This window comes from Schistocerca serialis, chromosome 10 (assembly GCF_023864345.2).
Source record: "Schistocerca serialis cubense isolate TAMUIC-IGC-003099 chromosome 10, iqSchSeri2.2, whole genome shotgun sequence".
Classification (NCBI taxonomy): Eukaryota; Metazoa; Arthropoda; class Insecta; order Orthoptera; family Acrididae; genus Schistocerca; species Schistocerca serialis.
This window is the reverse complement of record NC_064647.1, coordinates 108,298,573-108,322,240: the sequence shown is the minus strand read 5'-3', so window position 1 is coordinate 108,322,240 and position 23,668 is coordinate 108,298,573. Positions and strand designations below refer to the sequence as shown.

The window sequence follows — 23,668 nt, the reverse complement described above, 5'->3', positions numbered from 1 at the left end:
GCGGTTACCCTTGACGCTGCATCACAGACAGGAGCGCCTGTGATGGTGTACTCAACGACGAACCTGGGTGGACGAATGGCAAAACGTCATTTTTTCGGATGAATCCAGGTTCTGTTTACAGCATCATGATGGTCGCATCCGCATTTGGCGACATCGCAGTGAACGCACATTGGAAGCGTGTTTTCGTCATCGCCATACTGGCGTATCATCCAGCGTGATGGTATGGGGTGCCATTAGTTACACGTCTCGGTCAACTCTTGTTCACATTGACGGCTCTTTGAACAGTGGACGTTACATTTCAGATGTGTTACGACCCGTGGCTCTACCCTTCATTCGATCCTTGCGAAACCCTATATTTCAGCAGGATAATGCACCGCATGTTGCAGGTGCTGTACGGGCCTTTCTGGATACAGAAAATGTTCGACTGCTGCCCTGGCCAGCACATTCTCCATATCTCTCACCAATTTAAAACGTCTCGTCAATGGCGGCCGAGCAACTGGCTCGTCACAATACGCCAGTCACTACCCTTGATGAACTGTGGTGTCGTGTTTAAGCTGCATGGGCAGCTGTACCTGTACACGCCATCCAAGCTCTGTTTGCCTCAATGCCCAGGCGTATCAAGGCCTCTATTACTGCCAGAGGTGGTTATTCTGGGTACTGATTTTTCAGGATCTACGCACCCATATTGCGTGAAAATGTAATCACATGTCAGTTCTAGTATAATATATTTGTCCAATGAATACCAGTTTATCATCTGCACTTCTTCTTGGTGTAGCAATTTTAATGGCCAATAGTGTAGAAGCAACCAGCTATCGTAGGCTATGGCACCCCAGACCATTAGGCAAGATGTCTCGGTGTTAGCTGCAGTAAACGGAAAGGGCGTCTAGATTGCAAATTTGCACCCGCAAGGCGTCTAGAAATAGTTTGCGGATCACTCAGCATACGCAGATCTCCTTGTATCGTGAAGCGAGTCACTGCAGCATCCCTGATCGCTACACGATCCATCGATCCTCTCGCCTCGTCACCTTCCTGGTCGCTCCAGACCCGGTACGTCTCTAGTTGGTGCCATCTGGTGTCCTTTGCTGCCAACATCGTCTGATGGAACTGAACGGTAGACTTGGTGAGACACACGACGTGTCGACTGGCCAACATTCTGCACCTACTAACATTCTCCTCGAGTCCGGATGTGATTGTCACGTGTGTGACTTGTCGACCACGTGCCTCTGCCCGATTGCAACGCCACTGCAGTGTCTGTGGGCATGCGCACTGGCACCAAGCTTGGGGGATTTGCATATAGGATCTCACTGTACTTATTTGCAAAGTTTCACGTTTGTATGTTACTTCCCTCTGCATGCCCTGTTTTCAGTGTTTCTAATGTCCACCCCAATGGCTTCTAACAACCCTACCACAACAAAGGTCAAAAATTAATTATGATTGTAGTGTTGCTCACGCTGCTAAATATTGCATTTTCGGGCAACAACAAAGTTATATTATGTGGCAGGTGTCATTAGAGCACAGTTAATAAAGTCAGTTCTTGAAATAATGGATAAACTAGGCACTCATCTTTTCGTGTTTCCCACGCTGGTCTCGTTGTGAACTCATGATTCAATCGTCGAAAATCTAGGTAGTGATGATTCCAAGCTCGGATGCAAAGAGGCCTAGGTGCTATTCTGCGATATTCAAAAGTTTTATACATGTGTTTTATAAACCATTCTTGAAGATTAAACTTTCGCAAGTTAGGACAATGGTGATGTAAAAAAAAGTAATCAGCACTGTAAATTTAAGTGACACTTCTTTTTTATTACTCTTGTTGCAATGTCACGTAAGTCGTTCCAAAACAACACTTCACAATATAAAACACACTTGAAAATATCTTCCTCACTCTTACAGTTCACATTTCATAAACTGACTACAATTTGCGTCTTTTTAACAGGACGACCAAAGCTTGACTCTCTAATAACCGCTTACGCGCTCAAAAAATTAGAGTTACAAGTCCGTCAAAGATCATAGAGACAAAAGAAAGAATACACATAAGAATAATATCATTGCAATATATACATATCGATGTATCGAAGTACCTCTACATTAATGAAATCAAATCTGAATGTTGTCACAGAGATATGTTAACTATTTTACAGAAACACAGTAGAATATTGATGGTATCGAGAGGTTGAGGTGAGGTGCCGTAATGGTAACGTAATTCAAGTACCATTACAAGCTGAATGGTCAGCGTGTTAGCATGCCACGCATGGGGGCCAGGGGTGGATTCCCGACTGGGGTGGGAGATTTTGCCCCCCCAGGGACTGGGTGCTGTGCGCTCCTCATCATCGTTTCATCCCCATAGTCGACGCGCAAGTCGGCCAATGTGGCGTCGCACTCAATTAGATATGCACTTGGCGGCCGAACTTCCCGCCTCGGAACTCCCGGCCTCTGACGCCATACGATCATTTCCATTTCCAATGTTTCTAATTGTACTTTATTCTTCATATACTCTGTATCATAGTCATTGGGAGCCAATATTATTTGATTATTGACAAATGTCAAATGCAGTACATAATCCCCATCTATGTCTATTGTCCATAATAATTCGAATCCCAAAGAAAGCAGGTGCCGACAGATGTGAAAATTACTGAATAATCTGTTTAATAAGTCACGGATTCATAATACTAACGCGAATTCTTTACAGACGAATGGAAAAAAATTGATCCAAATGGCTCTGAGCACTATGGGACTTGACTTCTGAGGTCATCAGTCCCATAGAACTTAGAACTACTTAAACCTAACTAACCTCAAGACATCACACACATCCATGCCTGAGGCAGGATTCGAACTTGCGACCGTAGCGGTCGCGCGGTTCCAGACTGAAGCGCCTAGAACAGCTCAGCCACACGAATGGAAAAACTGGTAGAAGCCGACCTCGGGGAAGATCAGTTTGGATTCCGTAGAAATGTTGGAACACGTGAGGCAATACTGACCCTACGACTTATCTTAGAAGATAGATTAAAGAAAGGCAAACCTACGTTTCTAGCATTTGTAGACTTAGAGAAAGCTTTTGATAATATTGACTGGAATACTCTTTTTCAAATTCTGAAGGTGGCAGGGGTAAAATACAGGGAGCGAAAGGCTATTTACAATTTGTACAGAGACCAGGTCGCAGTTATGAGAGTCGAGGGACATGAAAGGGAAGCAGTGGTTGGGAAAGGAGTGAGACAGGGTTGTAGCCTATCCCCAATGTTATTCAATCTGTATATTGAGCAAGCAGCGAAGGAAACAAAAGAAAAGTTCGGAGTAGATATTAAAATCCATGGAGAAGAAATAAAAATTTTGAGGTTCGCCGATGACATTGTAATTCTGTCAGAGACAGCAAAGGATTTGGAAGAGCAGTTGAGCGGAATGGAGGGTATAAGATGAACATCAACAAAAGGAAAACGAGGATAAAGGAATGTATTCGAATTAAGTCGGGTGATGCTGAGGGAATTAGATTAGGAAATGAGACACTTATAGTAGTAAAGGAGTTTTGCTATTTGGGGAGCAAAATAACTGATAATGGTCGAAGTAGAGAGGATATAAAATGTAGACTGGCAATGGCAAGGAAAGCGTTTCTGAAGAAGAGAAATTTGTTAACATCGAGTATAGATTTAAGTGTCAGGAAGTCGTTTCTGAAAGTATTTGTATGGAGTGTAGCCACGTATAGAAGTGAAACATAGATGACAAATAGTTTGGACAAGAAGAGAATAGAAGCTTTCGAAATGTGGTGCTACAGAAGAATGCTGAAGATTAGATGGGTAGATCACCCAACTAATGAGGAGGTATTGAATAGAATAGGGGAGAAGAGGAGTTTGTGGCACAACTTGACAAGAAGAAGGGACCAGTTGGTAGCACATGTTCCGAGGCACCAAGGGATCACAAATTTAGCATTGGAGGGCAGCGTGGAGGGTAAAAATCGTAGAGGGAGACCAAGAGATAAATACACTAAGCAGATTCAGAAAGATATACGTTGCAGTACGTACTGGGAGATGAAGAAGCTTGCACAGGCTAGAGTAGCATGGAGAGCTGCATCAGACCAGTCTCAGGACTGAAGACCACAACAACAACTACATGTTATCTACACTGGATCCCCCTAAAGTAAAGCAACTTTGTTCCTTTACTATTACGATTTCATTCACCAGGCGTCCCTTTATAATTCGACCACACAGCTTCTCCACTAATGCGGTAATTCAAATGCACCTATAGCACTGTTATCCTTTAAGACTGCAACGCCAGAAAGAACAGAAAAATTGTGTGGAGTCATTTAGCAACAGGAATACATTATTAAATTTTTAGGTGATCTACGGTTCTCCAGATACGAAAAGTAGTTCAGTGCAGTCCCAACTGGCAGCAATAATAGCTCCAACTGGGCCGATGACTGATTCGAACATAGCTTGGATGGCAGATACGGCACGTTATTCCCTTCTGCTTCAATTCTGTGGCGAAGTTCACCGATCGCAGTCACTGGCGAACGGTTCACGTGACGGTCTCTGCCTGGAAACCGTGACCATTTCGGTGAGATATGTGGAGAATGTGCTGGCGAGGGAAATAGTCGGAAATCCTCTGTATCGAGCTACGTCAGGACAGAACGGACAATACGCAATCTTGTATCATCTTGTTGAAAGGTAACGTCCTGGAGACTCTGATGATAGGGCCCAGCCACTGGCTGTAATACGACAGAAATGTAATGGCTGCTGTCTTAATTACCAACTGCGCAAGCCAGAGGTGATCGTCTTTAGTACTCAGTGACACTCCATAACCTCCCACCACCAGAAGACGTCGATTTTTTTGTTTATTGTATTTCAGTGCCCCATCTGGGGCGAGCTGGCAGCAGTATATGCGCTGCTCTTCAGCCAAAAGACATTAATCATACAATAGAAGACATTCAAAATAACATAGAGACTATGGTGTACATAGGTATAAAAAAGGGTACGTCATGGAAGAGAATAGACCACAAAAGGGGGGCGACTGTATAAAGGAGATAAAAACCGTAAAAAATGAGCGCACACAAAGCAAAACCACACATTGGATCATAAAAGTATCGACGGACGGCCTAGCACATAACAATAGCTGACAATAAATGTACAAGTCCAGCACACAATTAAGATCACAGCTCTTGACGTCAACGGAGAACAGCACTAAACACAAGACTGATGTAGTACACTGATATTGATGAAGAAACAGAGAGGATCTGCCAAGGGGAATACAGACAAGGGAGGAGGGAAGAAGGAGGGGAGGAGAGGGGAAGAAGGGAAGAAGGGAGGGAGGGAACGAGATGGGGGAGAGACAGGCGGTTGGCGCGCCATAGAGGGACAGGGAGGGAAGAATATAGGAGGGAAGCTGTCGAGGAGCAGGTGTAGGGACTTAGGGAGGGAAGGAGAAAACTCCGCTCTGGGAGAAGGAGGGGAGAGGAAAAACGGGCCCCTGGGGAGGGGGGGGGGGAGAAAAAGGCCAGGTTACAGTTGGAAGGAAGGGTAGATGTCACAGCGAATTTCAACATCCAGGAGGTGCTGGAAATTGCCCTGATGAGGGAGATGAGGGTGTGGAGGTGGAGAGAGGGAGAGAGGGAGAGATGCAGCGATAGAGACGTGGCAACGGACAGGGGGTGGAGAGGAAGGAGGAAACGAAGGGGTGGAGGGGATCCATCCTGCAGACAGTGTAAAGGATGTAGAGACGTTGGAGGAAAATGAGGAGGTGGGGGAAGGGGATGAAGTCATACAGGGGCCATGTGGGGGAAGGAAGGCAGATACAGAAGGCAAGTTGGAGCGCATGGCGTTCAAGGATTTGGAGGGCCTTGTAAAAGAGGGTGGGTGCAGAGATCCAGGCAACTCTGGCATAGAAATGGATAGGATGGATGAGAGATTTGTAGGTGGGTAGGATGGTGGAAGGATGCAATCCACATGTCTGGCCAGACAGGAGTTTCAGGAGGTGGAGGCGGGAATGGCTCTCTGCTGGATGGTCAGGAGGTGAGAGGTACAGGTGAGCTGATGGTCGAGGGTGAGGCCAAGTTATCTCAGGGTGGAGATGAGCTGGATGGAGCGACCATAAATGGTGAGGGAGAAATCATTGAGATGGAAGGAGCAGGTGGTGTGGCCTATGATAATTGCCTGGGTTTTGGAGGGGTTGAGACAAAGGAACCACTGGTTACACCAACTGGTGAACTGGTCAAGGTGGGTTTGGAGGGTGCGTTGGGACCATTGAAGGGTGGGATCGAGAGCCAGGAAGACGGTGTCATCAGCATATTGGAGAAGGTGGATTGGTGGGGATGGCTTGGGCATATTGTCAGTGTACAGGAGATAGAGGAGAGGGGAGAGGACGGAGCCCTGGGGGACGCCAGCAGTGGGATGAAAGATGCGGGAGTTGATGTTGTGGAGGGTGATGTAGGAAGGACGGCGGGAGAGGAAGGAAGCGACCAGACTGACAAAATTGATAGGCAGAGCGGAGTTTAAAGAGGAGACCGAGATGCCATACGCAGTCATAGGCATTTTGGAGGTCGAGGGAAACAAAAATTGTGGAGGTATGGGAGGTAAGCAGGAGGGAGAGAAGGTGGACGAGGTTAAGGAGTTGGTCTTTAGTGGAGAACGAGGGTCAGAAGCCACAGTGGGTGAGGGGGAGGAGGTGGTGGTGATTAAGGTGCTGATGGATACTATGGGAGAGGATGGATTCGAAGACCTTACTGAAGATGGAGGTGAGGCAGATGGGACGATAGGGGCGACGGAAGGAGGTTTGTTGGGTTTGAGGAATAAGAGGATGCGGGAAGTCTTCCACAGGTCGGGGTAGAAGCCCTTAGAGAGGATTATGTTATAGAGACAGTCAGTAAGGAGAAGGGGCTTTCTCTAAGGTGGCGGTAGGTGACAATGACACAGTGATGACCAGGGCCGTGTTATGTTTGGACTGGAGGATGAATGTCGTGTGCTGTGACTGGAGTCAGAGGGGGCAACTGCTCCAAGTACTGGAGACTAGGTTCAAGTGGAGCGGCCGAGGTAACGGCGCGTTCCATGACAGTGGAGAAAAGAGAATAATCAAAGTGGGGGTCACGAGGAACGGAGAAGACCTTGGAAAGGTGAGAAGTAATTGGCTTTAGTGAGGCTGTCGCGAAGAGGACGGTCGTTATGGAGAAGGGAGTAAAGATATCGAGCAGTTGCATCGATGAAATATCGTGGGACTTGCACAATTCGATCTGGTGCCAAAATCGAGACGTGTATTTGCAGCAGATCCGTCTGGAATGTCACATTAGCGTAGCTGTCGATGATGTGTTTTCAGTAGTCGGTGCCTTACCACCGACCCACTAGCTGTTTGCCCACATATCGGCCACGGACCGCGTTTCCTCTGTTCACAGAGCCCCACGCGGCCATCATATCCGCCATCGTGATCTGCACGCTGGCCGTGACTGCGGTGTACGCCATCTACGGCAACACGATGCACTACGTGAGGCGACACGTCCCGCGTGTCCTCAGGGGGTACACTGCCTTCGTCATCTCCTTATACCCGGTGAGTACGCTGCAAATTTGCTTTGGTCACCTACTTACTCTGTCTCCGTTCCCACTGCCTGGTTAAAAAAAAGGGGGAAACGAAATGAAACTGCACGCGCTTACATGGTACAAAATTTCTAGTTGTTGCGGTGAATCGCAGCTTGCTCTATACGTAGAAAAATTTTAGTTAGTTAATGCGGATGATTAAGAAAAACTGTCCCGTAGTGCTCGAATACAGAACCAGTTACGTGCTGCTCGACACAGCCACTTCTGTTAAATACACTGGTGAGCCAAAACATTATGACCATCTCCCTAGTAGCTTGTTTGTCCGACTCTGGAACGAGATACTCACTTATTACGCGTATCAGGGATCCTAAAGTTTATGGGAAGGGTTTGTGGAGGTATGTGGCTTGGTTCAAATGGCTCTGAGCACTATGGGACAACATCTATGGTCATCAGTCGCCTAGAACTTAGAGCTACTTAAACCTAACTAACCTAAGGACATCACACACATCCATGCCCGAGGCAGGATTCGAACCTGCGACCGTAGCGGTCACGCGGTTCCAGACTGAAGCGGCTAGAACAGCACGGCCACACCGGCCGGCGGAGGTATGTGGCATTACATATCTACGCACAGGTCATGTAATTCAGGTAAATACGAGCCGGCCGCTGATTTGCGTACGCGGCGATGGCGCCCGATAGTCACCCAGACGGGTCGGGTCGGGTTGGGTTGTTTGGGGGAAGAGACCAAACAGCGAGGTCATCGGTCTCATCGGATTAGGGAAGGACGGGGAAGGGAATCGGCCGTGCCCTTTCAAAGGAACCATCCCAGCGCTTGCCTGGAGCGATTCAGGGAAATCACGGAAAACCTAAATCGAGATGGGCGGACGTGGGATTGAACCATCGTCCTCCCGAATGCGAGTCCAGTGTGGTAGCCACTGCGCCACCTCGCTTGGTCATCCAGAGGGCTTCCTTAGGATTGACATCAGGTGAATTCGGTTGCCGAGATATCAACGTGAGATCACTGAAATGCTCCTCAACCCATCTGAGCACGGTTCTGGTTCCGAGATACTTTGGAAGGGATAAAGCTGGTGCGCAGGTGTCAGCGTGTCTTCGTTCACTACCACAGGTGCCATGCAAGAGCAGCATAATGTACTGCTCCCACCACTCTGCGTTCTTGGCACGCTGAACGTTTCGAGCCGCCGTTCACCTCGATGACGGGGTTTGTGGAGACGATCATCGACCTGCCGTAGGAAAAATGTGATTAGTACGCAGAGCCGACAAGTTCCCATTGGTCGACGGTCGAATACCGATGGTCCCGTGCCCACTGCGATGGTAATTGACGATTTTGTTGGTTCAGCAACGTACACTATCAAACATCTGAGTTCATCTACATATACATCTACATTTATATTCCACAAGCCACCCAACGGTGTGTGGCGGAGGGCACTTTACCTCCCTTTTCTGTTCCAGTCGCGTATGGTTCGCGGGAAGAAAGACTGTCGGAAAGCCTCAGTGAGCGCTCAAATCTCTCTAATTTTACATTCGTGATCTCCTCGGGAGGAATAAGTAGGGGGAAGCAATATACTCGATACCTCATCCAGAAACGCACCCTGTCGAAACCTGGACAGCAAGCTACACCGCGATGCAGAGCGCCTCTCTTGCAGAGTCTGCCACTTGAGTTTGCTAAACATCTCCGTAACGCTTTCACGGTTACCGAATAACCCTGTGACGAAACGAGCCGCTCTTCTTTGGATCTTCCCTATCTCCTCCGTCAACCCGATCTTGTACGGAACCCACACTGATGAGCAATACTCAAGTACAGGTCGAACGAGTGTTTTGTAAGCCACCTCCTTTGTTGATGGACTACATTTTCTAAGGACTCTCCCAATGATTCTCAACCTGGTACCCGCCTTACCAATAATTAATTTTATATGATCATTCCACTTCAGATCGTTCCGCACGTGTACTCCCAGATATTTTACATAAGTTACTGCTACCAGTGTTTGTTCCGCTATCATATAATCATACAATAAAGGATCCTTCTTTCTATGTAATCGCAATACATTACATTTGTCTATGTTAAGGGTCAGTAGCCACTCCCTGCACCAAGGGCCTATCCGCTGCAGATCTTCCTGCGTTTCGCTACAATTTTCTAATGCTGCAACTTCCCTGTATACTACAGCATCATCTGCGAAAAGCCGCATGGAACTTCCGACACTATCTACTAGGTCATATATATATATATATATATATATATATATATATATATATATATATATATATATGTATATATTGTGAAAAGAAATGGTCCCATAACACTCCCGTGTGGCACGCCAGAGGTTACTTTAACGTCTGTAGACGTCTCTCCATTGAGAACAACATGCTGTGTTCTGTTTGCCAAAAACTCTTCAATCCAGCCACACAGCTGGTCTGATATTCCGTAGGCTCTTAATCTGTTTATCAGGCGACAGTGCGGAACTGTATCGAACGCCTTCCGGAAGTCAAGGGAAATAGCATCTACCTGGGAGCCTGTATCTAATATTTTCTGGGTCTCATGGACAAATAAGGCGAGTTGGGTCTCACACGATCGCTGATTCCAGAATCCATGTTGACTCCTACAGAGCAGATTCTGGGTTTCCAAAAAGACATGATCCGCGAGTTAAAAACATGTTCCAAAATTCTACAACAGATCGACGTCAGAGATATAGGTCTATAGTTTTGCGCATCTGCTCGACGACCCTTCTTGAAGACTGGGACTACCTGTGCTCTTTTCCAATCATTTGGAACCTTCCGTTCCTCTAGTGGCTTGCGGTACTCGGCTGTTAGAAGGGGGGCAAGTTCTTTCGCGTACTCTGTGTAGAATCGAATTGGACATTGAGCTCTGGAACAGTTGTGTGTGCACCAGCGTTACAGATGCCACAGATCACCAACTATCCTAGTTTACTGAGCAAACAAGCCCCGAACCCCAAGTTCTGTGAAGAGTCGTGGACGATCAACCAGTTAACACGTGGTGGTAGTTTCACTGTCCTCCTACCTCTTTCCGTAGATGCTCAAGACACTAGCAGATAAACATTGGATCAGCTTAGCCGTTTACCTCTTTCCGTAGATGCTCAAGACACTAGCAGATAAACATTGGATCAGCTTGGCCGTTTTCAACTTACTAGCTCCTCATAATGATAATCTGCCCTGTGTCAAAATCGCTTATCTCAATGGATTTAGCGATTTGCAGCTCACATCTTCGATAGGGTGATCCCTGTGCATGTCTGCTCAGCTTACACGTGAGGGTAAGTCAATTACTATCCGCAAAGTAGTTATGAAATTCTATTGTAATTAAATAGGAAACTTACAAGAATATCATTTTTCGATACAGTCTCCTTGCGTTTCAACGCACTTGTTCCATCGCTGTACAAGCTTCCTGATGCCCCCATGAAAGAAGGTTCTCGGTTGAGCTGCGAGCCAGGAATGCACCGCTTCTTTCACTGCTTCGTCCGAGGCAAATCGACGGTCCCTTAATGCCTGTTTGAGTGGACCGAACAAGTGATAGTCAGAAGATGCATGGAGGATGCTCCAGTAGTTCAAATTTGAGTTTCTGGGGCGTTTCAGCAGTGTGGGCAGCAGTATGCGGACGGGCATTGTCGTGCAACAACAACACAACACCTTTTGACAGCAAACCTTCGCTTTGCTTCGAATTGCAGGCTTTAGTCTGCCAGTAAGCTTCTCACTGTAACGTACACTATTTATTGTTGTGCCCCTTTCCCCATAATGTTCCAGTACTGGACGTTGCGCGTCCCAAAAAACCATAAGCATAAGTCTTCCTGCGGACGGTTGGGTATTGAACTTTTTCTTGCACCGCCAATTTGGATGTTTCCTTTCTATACTCTGCCGTTTACTCTCCGGCTCGCACTGATGGGTCCATGTTTCGTCACCAGTAATGATCCTGTCTAAGAAGTTGTCCCATTCGTGACCATAGCGATCCAAATGTTTTTTGCAGATGTTCAAGCGCGTTTGTTAAGCAACTGTGTGAGGTTTTTTTTTGGGGGGGGGGGGGACCCATCTTGCACAAACTTTATGAAACCCAAGTCTGTTGTGGATGATTTCGTAGGCAGAACCGTGACTAATTTGCGGACGATGTGCCACTTCGTCAATAGTTAATCGCCTGTCTAAGAGAATCATTTCATGTGAACAGTCAATGCTTTCTTCATTTGTGGCAGTAAACGGTCGTCCGGCTCCTCCATCGTGCGTAACACTTGTGCGACCATTTCGGAATTTTTCCATCCATTTGTAGACACTCCGTTGTGGCAAAACACTGTTCCCGTACTGTACCGAAAATCTTCTACGAATTTCGGCCCCTGATACGCCTTCCGGCCACGAAAAACGGATCACTGAACGTGGCTCTTCTTTGGCACAAATAGACAGCGGAGCGGCCATGATTAACAGCACGACAGCGATAACGAAAGTAACCTAGCAGCTTGAAAATTGCAAAGATATGGTTCAAGTGGCTCTGAGCACTATGGAACTTAACAGCTGAGGTCATCAGTCCCCTAGAACTTAGAACTACTTCAACATAACTAACCTAAGGACATCACACACATCCATGACCGAGGCAGGGTTCGAACCCGCGACCGTAGCGACCGCGCGGTTCCAGACTGAAGCGCCTAGAACCGCTCGGCCACTCCGGCCGGCTGCAAAGATATAACAAGAAATAAACAAAGCATGCGTCATCAACGTAAAATAATAGTACTACCTAAATAAACAAAAATGTGACTAACTTGCGGATAATGATTGATTTACACTCGTACTTTTGTTACCGTGTCACGTGACCCAAACGCCACCAGGCGGCATCCAACGTGGCGGTGGGCGCTGGTCATAATGTTTACGTTGATCAATGTGTCAAAGCGTGAAGTTGCAGAGCGATCTGAAATGGAACGAGCATGTAACGACGGTAGTAGAGAAGTGAATGGTTAACTTCGGTTTATTGGGAGAATTTTAGGAAAGTGAATTTCATCTGTCGTGGAGAGTACCCATAGAACCCTAATGAGACTCATTCTTGAGTTTCGCTTGAGTGCTTGGGATCCCCATTAGATCGAATTAAAGAAGACATCGAAGCACGTCAAGTTTGTTACCGGTAGGTTCGATAAGCACGCGAGTATTGCAGCGATGTTTCGTGAATTCAGATCTACATCTAAATCTACATGCATACTCCGCAATCCACCATACGGTGCGTGGCGGAGGGTATCTTGTACCACAACTAGCATCTTCTCTCCCTGTTCCACTCCCAAACACAACGAGGGAAAAATGACTGCCTATATGCCTCTGTACGAGCCCTAATCTCTCTTATTTTATCTTTGTGGTCTTTCCGCGAAATGATAAGTTGGCGGCACGTCAAGTTTGTTACGGTAGGTTCGATAAGCACGCGAGTATTGCAGCGATGTTTCATGAATTCAGATCTACATCTAAATCTACATGCATACTCCGCAATCCACCATACGGTGCGTGGCGGAGGGTATCTTGTACCACAACTAGCATCTTCTCTCCCTGTTCCACTCCCAAACACAACGAGGGAAAAATGACTGCCTATATGCCTCTGTACGAGCCCTAATCTCTCATATCTTATCTTTGTGGTCTTTCCGCGAAATGGTAAGTTGGCGGCAGTAAAATTGTACTACAGTCTGCCTCCAATGCTAGTTCTCTAAGTTTCCTCAGCAGTGATTCACGGAAAGAACGCCTCCTTTCCTCTAGAGACTCCCACCGGAGTTCCTGAAGCATTTTCGAAACACTCGCGTGATGATCAAACCTACCAGTAACAAATCTAGCAGCTCGCCTCTGAATTGCTTCTATGTCCTCCCTCAATCCGACCTGATAGGGATCCCAAACGCTCGAGCAGTACTCAACAATAGGTCGTATTAGTGTTTAATAAGCGGTCTCCTTTACAGATGAGCCACATCTTCCCAAAGTTCTACCAATGAACCGAAGACGACTATCCGCCTTCCCCACAACTGCCATTACTTGTCCCACTTCATATCGCTCTGCAATGTTACGCCCAAATACTTAATCGACGTGACTGTGTCAAGCGCTACACTACTAATGTATTCAAACATCACAGGATTCTTTTTCCTATTCATCTGCATTAATTTACATTTATCTATGTTTCCAGTTAGCTGCCATTCTTTACACCAATCACAAATCCTGTCCAAGTCATCTTGTATCCTCCTACAGTCACTCAACGACGACACATTTCCGTACACCACAGCATCATCAGCAAACAGTCGCACATTGCTATCCACCTTATCCAAAAGATGATTTATGTAGATAGAAAACAACAGCGGACCTACCACACTTCTCTGGGGCACTCCAGATGATACCCTCACCTCCGATAAACACTCACCATCGAGGAAAACGCACTGGGTTCTATTAGTTAAGAAGTCTTCGAGCCACCCACATACTTGGGAACCAATCCCATATGCTCGTACCTTAGTTAGGAGTCTGCAGTGGGGCACCGAGTCAAACGCGTTCCGGTAGTCAAGGAATATGGCATCCGTCTGATACCCTTCATCCATGGTTCGCAAGATATCATGTGAAAAAAGGGCGAGTTGCGTTTCGCAGGAGCGGTGCTTTCTAAAGCCGTGCTGATGCATGGACAGCAACTTCTCTGCCTCAAGGAAATTTATTATATTTGACTCAGAATATGTTCTAGAATCCGGCAACAAACCGATGTTAAGAATATTGGTCTGTAATTTTGAGGATCCGTCCTTCTACCCTTCTTATATACAAGCGTCACCTGCGCTTTTTTCCAGTCACTCGTGACTTCACGTTGGGCAAGAGATTCACGATAAATGGAAGCTAAGTAATGAGCCAATGCAGTAGAGTATTATCTGTAAAACTGAATTGGAATTCCATCAGGACCTGGCAATTTATTCATTTTCAACCCATTCAGCTGGTTCACATCCACAGGGATGTCTATCACTATGTCCTTCGTACGGGAATCTGTACGAGACTCAAACGGGGGTACGATCTCAAATGCTAAATTCAAAATTTCAGCAGATGAAGTTCTTCAACAGAACTGCACAATGAGCACGCTAGTTACCATCCATCAAAATGAAATTTCCAACGAAGTGTTGGCGACGTAATCCCACTGTTGGTTACAGAACCGTGTACCTGTATCATAGACCAGTACGATTTCTCTCAACAACCACGAGCGGTATACGATGCCCCCATGTAACGCACGCCAGGTCATTACTCCACCACCATCTTGTTTCTTGTCGCCCATGTAGAACACAGTGTTTGAGGCGTACAGTATTACGAGTTGTCTCCAAACACGTTGCCCGAGGTTATCAGGGTACAAACAGATCCGATTTTCGTCCATAAACAACAACCGATGCCAACCCTGGGGCGTCAATTCTGGATGATTTCTTGACCATCTCTAATGGTTTTGTGATATACGACGGGGTGCTCGCCATGGTCGTCGGAAATGGAGATTCGCATCATGCAGTCGTCTCCTAACAATTCGGTGCGACACATCTACATCTACATTTATACTCCGCAAGCCACCCAACGGTGTGTGGCGGAGGGCACTTTACGTGCCACTGTCATTACCTCCCTTTCCTGTTCCAGTCACGTATGGTTCGCGGGAAGAACGACTGCCGGAAGCCTCTGTGGGCGCTCGTATCTCTCTAATTTTATATTCGTGATCTCCTCGGGAGGTATAAGTAGGGGGAAGCAAGATATTAGATACCTCATCCAGAAACGCACCCTCTCGAAACCTGGACAGCAAGCTACACCGCGATGCAGAGCGCCTCTCTTGCAGAGTCTGCCACTTGAGTTTGCTAAACATCTCCGTAACGCTATCACGCTTACCAAATAACCCTGTGACGAAACGCGCCGCTCTTCTTTGGATCTTCTCTATCTCCTCTGTCAACCCGACCTGTTACGGATCCCACACTGATGAGCAATACTCAAGTAAAGGTCGAACGAGTGTTTTGTAAGCCACCTCCTTTGTTGATGGACTACATTTTCTAAGAACTCTCCCAATGAATCTCAACCTGGCACCCGCTTTACCAACAATTAATTTTATATGATCATTCCACTTCAAATCGTTCCGCACGCATATTCCCAGATATTTTACATAAGTTACTGCTACCAGTGTTTGTTCCGCTATCATATAATCATACAATAAAGGATCCTTCTTTCTATGTATTAGTAATACATTACATTTTTCTATGTTAAGGGTCAGTTGCCACTCCCTGCACCAAGTGCCTATCCGCTGAAGATCTTCCTGCCTTTCGCCGCAATTTTCTAATGCTGCAACTTCTCTGTATACTACAGCATCATCCGCGAAAAGCCGCATGGAACTTCCGACGCTATTTAGTAGGTCATTTATATATATTGTGAAAAGCAATGGTCCCATAACACTTCCCTGTGGCATGCCAGAGGTTACTTTAACGTCTGTAGACGTCTCTCCATTGATAACAAATTGTTGTGTTCTGTTTGCTAAAAACTCTTCAATCCAGCCACACAGCTGGTCTGATATTCCGTAGGCTCTTACTTTGTTTATCAGGCGACAGTGCGGAACTGTATCGAACGCCTTCCGGAAGTCAAGGAAAATAGCATCTACCTGGGAGCCTGTATCTAATATTTTCTGGGTCTCATCGACAAATAAGGCGAGTTGGGTCTCACACGATCGCTGTTTCCGGAATCCATGTTGATTCCTACAGAGTAGATTCTGGGTTTCCAGAAACGACATGATACTCGTGCAAAAAACATGTTCTAAAATTCTACAACAGATCGACGGCAGAGATATAGGTCTATAGTTTTGCGCATCTTCTCGACGACCCTTCTTGAAGACTGGGACTACCTGTGCTCTTTTCCAATCATTTGGATCCTTCCGTTCGTCTAGAGACTTGCGGTACACGGCTGTTACAACGGGGGCAAGTTCTTTCGCGTACTCTGTGTAGAATCTAACGCCGAATTTAGATCTGGAGCATTCAGACGCCGGTTTCTTTGACTCAAAAGGGTACCTGTCGGGCGTGGATAGCCTGTGCGGTGTAACTCCTCAACACCACCCGTCAATTTTAACCTATTTCACATCGGCACCGCATCATTAACACTCCAGTGCACACGTTGAGCGACTTCCGTGGCTGACAAGCCTTCTGCGTGTAATGTGACCGAACTCGGTGATGCAGCGGTCAGCACACTGGGACTCGCATTCGGGAGGACGACGGTCCAAATCAAAGCTATCCTGATTTAGGTTCTTCGTGATTTCTCTAAATCGCTTCAGGCAAATGCTGGGATGGTTCCTTCCCTAATCCCAATGGACCGATATGACCTCGCTGTTTCGTCCCCTTCCCCAGATCAACCAGACAAACTTTCGAAATAAACTGTGTCGTGGAGAAGAGCATATATAACTTACTATGTAAACGACAGTCGAAACAAAGCCCCGGGAGTAGACAACATTCCATTAGAACTACTGACAGCCTTGGGAGAGCCAGTCATGACTAAACTCTCCCACCTTGTGAGCAAGCTGTATGAGACAGGTGAAATACCCTCAGACTTCAAGAAGAATATAATAATTCCAATCCCAAAGAAAGCAGGTGCTGACAGATGTGAAAATTACCGAACTGTCAGTTTAATAAGTCACAGCTGCAAAATTCTTTACAGACGAATGGAAGAACTGGTGGAAGCCGACCTCGGGGAAGATCACTTTGGATTCCGTAGAAATGTTGGAACACGTGAGGCAATACTGACCCTACGACTTATCTTAGAAGAAAGATTAAGGAAAGGCAAACCTACGTTTCTAGCATTTGTAGACTTAGAGAAAGCTTTTGATAATGTTGACTGGAATACTCTGTTTCAAATTTTGAAGGTGGCAGGGGTAATATACAGGGAGCGAAAGGCTATTTACGATTTGTACAGAAACCAGATGGCGGTTATAAGAGTCGAGGAACATGAAAGGGAAGCAGTGGTTGGGAAGGGAGTGACACATGGTTGTAGCCTCTCCCAGGTGCTATTCAATCTGTATATTGATCAAGCAGTAAAGGAAACGAAAGAAAACTTTGAGCTTCGCCGATGACATTGTAATTCTGTCAGAGACAGCAAAGGATTTGGAAGAGCAGTTGAACGGAATGGACAGTGTCTTGAAAGGAGGATATAAGATGAACATCTACAAAAGCAAAACGAGGATAATGGAATGTAGTCGAATTAAGTCGGGTGATGCTGAGGGAATTAGATTAGGAAATGAGACACTAAAAGTAATAAAGGAGTTTTGCTATTTGGGGTGCAAAATAACTGATGATGGTCGAAGTAGAGAGGATATAAAATGCAGACTGGCAATGGCAAGGAAAGCGTTTCTGAAGAAGAGAAATTTGTTAACATCGAGTATTGATTTAAGTGTCAGGAAGTCGTTTCTCAAAGTATTTGTATGGAGTGTAGCCATGTATGGAAGTGAAACATGGAGGATAAATATCTTAGACAAGAAGAGAATAGAAGCTTTCGAAATGTGGTGCTACAGAAGAATACTGAAGATTAGATGGGTAGATCACATAACTAATGATGAGGTATCGAACAGAATTGGGGAGGAGTTTATGGCACAACTTAACTAGAAGAAGGGATTGGTTGGCAGGACATGTTCTGAGGCATCAAGGGATCACGAATTTAGTACTGGAGAGCAGCGTGGAGGGTAAAAATCGTAGATGAAGACCAAGAGGTGAATACTGGGAGATGAAGAGGCTTGCACAGGATAGAGTAGCATGGAGAGCTGCATCAAACCAATATCAGGACTGAAGACCACAACAACAATAACAACATGATAATGACAGCACTCTTTCTCTCAACATAAAGATGTTGATGTAATGTGAAACATACGTCATTATTAGTGCAGTGCACTCCACAATTGATCACTTACGGCAGGTCTTGTCATGGGGAAAGCCTCGTCAAGGAGGTGCTCCGCATGAGCGTCTAGGTAAGTGATTCCAGTGGTGGGTTACCGTTGCCTTCCACTGATGATGAAATGATAAGGAGGACAACACAACACCCAGTCCCTGAGCGGAGAAAATCTCCGACCCAGCCGGGAATCGAACCCGGGCCCCTTGACGTGACACACCGCCGCGCTGACCACTCAGCTATCGGGCCGGACGCACAACTGATGATGCTCACCAAATAAAAGCAACTTATCAAGAAGTGTTAGTAATTTTAATAATTTAGTAATACAGTTGCTAGCATGCAGGGACGAGTTGTACTGTTTTAACTTGTTGGCTCTTGTAGCAGAAAATATAATGGGGAGGCACTCGTATGTTACGACAGTGTAACACATACAGCTAGTAACGAACCAAATTCATATGCCACGTCTTTTTTTATTCTAAGGAAAGCTCTTTGCGTAAAAATTCCCGAAAAATAGTCTTATCACAATACAATGAAACCTCACTATTTTAAGGCTTTTAGGAAATGTGGGAAACTCATGTTTGCGAACAGCTGTATTACTCCAAAATTCATTACACAACAGGTTTCAATCGTTAACAGGCCATCTTCTGGTGTACTTTGAAATCTAAATCAGCTATGATACAACTCATTATCTTCATAAATCATTATGGCACAAGTCAACCTTTCCATTAGAGTCAAACACAAAAGCAGTTATAGCGTCTAGTAATTTCGTGATGAAGCGCTAGACAAAACTAGACTTCACTAATTCGCGCTAATTATGGTGAGTCTCCGTCTGAATTGGTGACAGAATTACGGAAATGTTTTCTAAAACAGGAAGGTATAATTACGATTATAACATTCATTGCATGCAGTGGTTAAATAAAACTAGATAAACTCTAATCTTATATGAAATAGTGTACAGTTGTAATGATATCAGAATAATTCAGAATAGCTTTACCCAAACTGAAGCTACAATACATATTCAAAAGTTACTGTCAACAAGTTTGATATACGTACTATTGCACATATACATAACTTATGTATTCAAAAATGGAACTATGCCCTGTACTGGAAATCCATACGTTACATTTACTGTAGAATGGTACATAATTTACCAGTACGTCCTTTTTGTCGCTTTCATCTGCATCTACAGTTGTATTATTTATTAATTTATTCATTAATTCGCCTGTAGAGAATTTCGGTTGTATAGATTTAGTCAGGATGTTCACTATTTCAATTATGCTTATATACAGAAAATATAATTTAGCCAAAACGTAATTCAATCACACTTACATGAATAACCAACACCAACATACGCTTAACATACGCTCATGAGGTAAACACATGAAATATAATCCTTTGATGTCGACACGAACCTACACATGTTTCTTCACATTTTTACAATCGACAGATTTTGTATGTTTCATTCCTCGGTACATTATTCCATTTCGTTTTTCGTACATCAATCGGTGAAAACGGAACCCTTATAGGATCCTTTTTCTCAGGAACGAGAAGACGTATCATGTTGAAATTTATGTCGCATACTAAGATCTACGACCCTTTTGCAGTATAATAAACGTCAAGTCAATGAAGTCAAATGACACGGCCGTTTGTGTCATATATTCTGATGCAAACTCGCACATTAAAACCTATAGAGTACCTGCCGTTGACCTAAAATCACTACATTTTGCAAGAAGCAAGCTTTCATGATACAAGAAAGGAAAAATAATTGTTAGTCTGTAATTATATCAGAGGAAAAAGTATTTCTTTTTCATTTGTTGTCCGACTTCAGTCTTGAATTTAAAACATTCTCGATGGTCGTAGAATCCACGAGACCTATACCTCGCCTGTATGTATGTCGATAACAGGTGAAAATTGTTGAGATTCTCGATTCTCGTACTGCATGAACTGTCTGTACACATAATTAGGTTTGTACGGCACACACAGAGTGCAATCCCTACTCCCCGCTGGCCAATTTTTAAATACAGATATTACTATAGCAGGATCCAACTTGAACCATTTTTCAGGAGCCACCACTGATTATTAATTCGTCCTTTTTTTCCTTATCTAGACAATCATTTAATTAAATTCATATTGATACTACCGAAGCCGCAGACCTTTTTCTTGTTTCTGTTCTTATATAAAACTTTCTTGGATTCGTCTGCCTTCATCCTTCTCGCCTGTGCCGTAAACGTTGCCGTCACCTCCCTATGCACGTGCGGATAACTTCTTGTTCCATGACGCAAGAGCTTATTCCTCGAAACAACGATATCACCCGAACTACTTCTGATGTAATGCGATAAATGAATGAATGGTCTCTGATAGTCACAAGTTTAGATATATGAGAACGCAAAGACAAAATTTTCTCAAACACAGCTGACACTTGCTCGCTAATTCAAATAATAGATGGGAGTGACAGTTCTAAGTTACTGTTCAGTGTTACAGATCACCCGATTCCGAAAATAATTTAGATGCTTTAATTACATTCTCTGTAGGTGCTGTGCAGGAATAGTGCTGCATTATGCAAACAACCTCCTTGTGAAACTGAACTAGGTCTGCTCGTCCACAATAGCCACAAACAAGTTAAGTACCGGGGTGCACTTTTTAAGTACGTGTTACGTAGAGGTGCTATTCAGTGATATCTCTGCCTAACGGAAAATACACTGAAGCGCCTAAGAAACAGGTATAGGCACGCGTATTCAAAAACAGATATGTGCACAGCCAGAATATGGCGCTGCGGTCGGCATATGTAAATAGCCAGAATTCGGTGCTGTGGTTACAAAAAGGTACGGCCAAACTTTCAGGAAACATTCCTCACACACAAATAAAGAAAAGATGTTATGTGGACATGTGTCCGGAAACGCTTAATTTCCATGTTAGAGCTCATTTTAGTTTCGTCAGTATGTACTGTACTTCCTCGATTCACCACCAGTTGGCCCAATTGAAGGAAGGTAATAATGACTTCGGTGCTTGTGTTGACATGCGACTCATTGCTCTACAGTACTAGCATCAAGCACATCAGTACGTAGCATCAAAAGGTTAGTGTTCATCACAAACGTGGTTTTGCAGTCAGTGCAATGTTTACAAATGCGGAGTTGGCAGATGCCCATTTGATGTATGGATTAGCACGGGGCAATAGCCGTGGCGCGGTACGTTTGTATCGAGACAGATTTTCAGAACGAAGGTGTCCCTACAGGAAGACGTTCGAAGCAATTGATCGGCGTCTTAGGGAGCACGGAACATTCCAGCCTATGACTCGCGACTGGGGAAGACCTAGAACGACGAGGACACCTGGAACGGACGAGGCAATTCTTCGTGCAGTTGACGATAACCCTAATGTCAGCGTCAGAGAAGTTGGTGCTGTACAAGGTAACGTTGACCACGTCACTGTATGGAGAGTGCTACGGGAGAACCAGTTGTTTCCGTACCATGTACAGCGTGTGCAGGCACTATCAGCAGCTGATTGGCCTCCACGGGTACACTTCTGCGAATGGTTCATCCAACAATGTGTCAATCCTCCTTTCAGTGCAAATGTTCTCTTTACGGATGAGGCTTCATTCCAACGTGATCAAATTGTAAATTTTCACAATCAACATGTGTGGGTCGACGGGAATCCGCACGCAATTGTGCAATCACGTCATCAACACAGATTTTCTGTGAACGTTTGGGCAGGCATTGTTGGTGATGTCTTGATTGGGCCCCATATTCTTCCACCTACGCTCAATGGAGCACGTTATCATGATTTGATACGAGATACTCTACCTGTGCTGCTAGAACATGTGCCTTTACAAGTACGACACAACATGTGGTTCATGCACGATGGAGCTCCTGCACATTTCAGTCGAAGTGTCCGAACGCTTCTCAACAACAGATTCGGTGACCGATGGATTGGTAGAGGCGGACCAATTCCATGGCCTCCACGCTCTCCTGACCTCAACCCTCTTGACTTTCATATATGGGGGCATTTGAAAGCTCTTGTCTACGCAACCCCGGTACCAAATGTAGAGACTCTTCGTGGTGGTATTGTGGACGGCTGTGATATAATACGCCATTCTCCAGGGCTGCATCAGCGCATCAGAGATTCCATGCAACGGAGGGTGGATGCATGTATCCTCGCTAACGGAGGACATTTTGAACATTTCCTGTAACAAAGTGTCTGAAGTCACGCTGGTACGTTCTGTTGCTGTGTGTCTCCATTCCATGATTAATATGATTTGAAGAGAAGTAATAAAATGAGTTCTAACATGGAAATTAAGTGTTTCCGGACACATGTCGACACAACATATTTTCTTTATTTGTGTGTGAGGAATGTTTCCTGAAAGTTTGGCCGTATCTTTTTGTAACACCCTATATATATATATATATATATATATATATGAGGTTTTCCATCGCCTTGGTTCCGAGGGTTCCAGAACCTGTACAGAAAATTGGAACAGAGATCAACATGAACATCATTTCTGTCCTTTTTACTGCTCATGAAAATAACACATTGGATGTTGTACCACCATACAAAGAGATCTTCAGAGGTGGTGGTCCAGATTGCTGTACACACCGGTACCTCTAATAGCCAGTAGCACGTCCTCTTGCATTGATGTATGCCTGGATTCGTCGTGGCATGCCATCCACAAGTTCATCAAGGCAATCTTGGTCCAGATTGCCCCACTCCTAAACGGCGATTCGGCGTAGATCCCTCAGAGTGGTTGGTGAGTAACTTCGCCCATCTATCCCAGGCATATTCGATAGGGTTCATATCTGGAGAACGTGCTGGCCACTCTAGTCGACCGATATCGTTATCCTGAAGTAAACCATTCACACGATGTGCACTATGGGGGAGCGAATTGTCGCCCCTGAAGACGAATGCCTCTCCAGTATGCTGCCGATTCGGTTGCACTGTCGGTCGGAGAATGGCATTCACGTATCGTACAGCAGTTACAGCGCCTTCCATGACCACCAGCGGCGTACGTCGGCCCCACATAACGTCACCCCGTAACAGCAGGGAACCTCCACCTTGCTGCACTCGCTGGACAGTGTGTCTAAGGCGTTCAGCCTGACCGGGTTGCCTCCAAACACGACGATTGTGTGGATTAAGGCATATGCGACACTCATCGGTGAAGAGAACGCAATGCCAATCCTGAGCGGTTCATTTGGCATGTTGTTGGGCCCATGTGTACCGCGCTGCATGGTGTCGTAGCTGCAAAGATGGACCTGACCATGGGCGTCGGGAGTGAAGTTGCGAATCATGCAGCCTATTGTGC

General features: G+C 45.4%; 1 protein-coding gene across 1 annotated transcript in view; it reads left to right on the top strand.

Annotated features, from left to right (window-relative positions):
* Positions 1–23,668, top strand: part of LOC126424581 (organic solute transporter alpha-like protein) — a 143,616-nt gene that overhangs the window by 71,310 nt on the left and 48,638 nt on the right. The window contains exon 2 of the mRNA XM_050087323.1: positions 7,367–7,518. Coding sequence (XP_049943280.1) covers positions 7,367–7,518 — 152 coding nt within the window. The remainder of the gene's footprint in view (positions 1–7,366; positions 7,519–23,668) is intronic.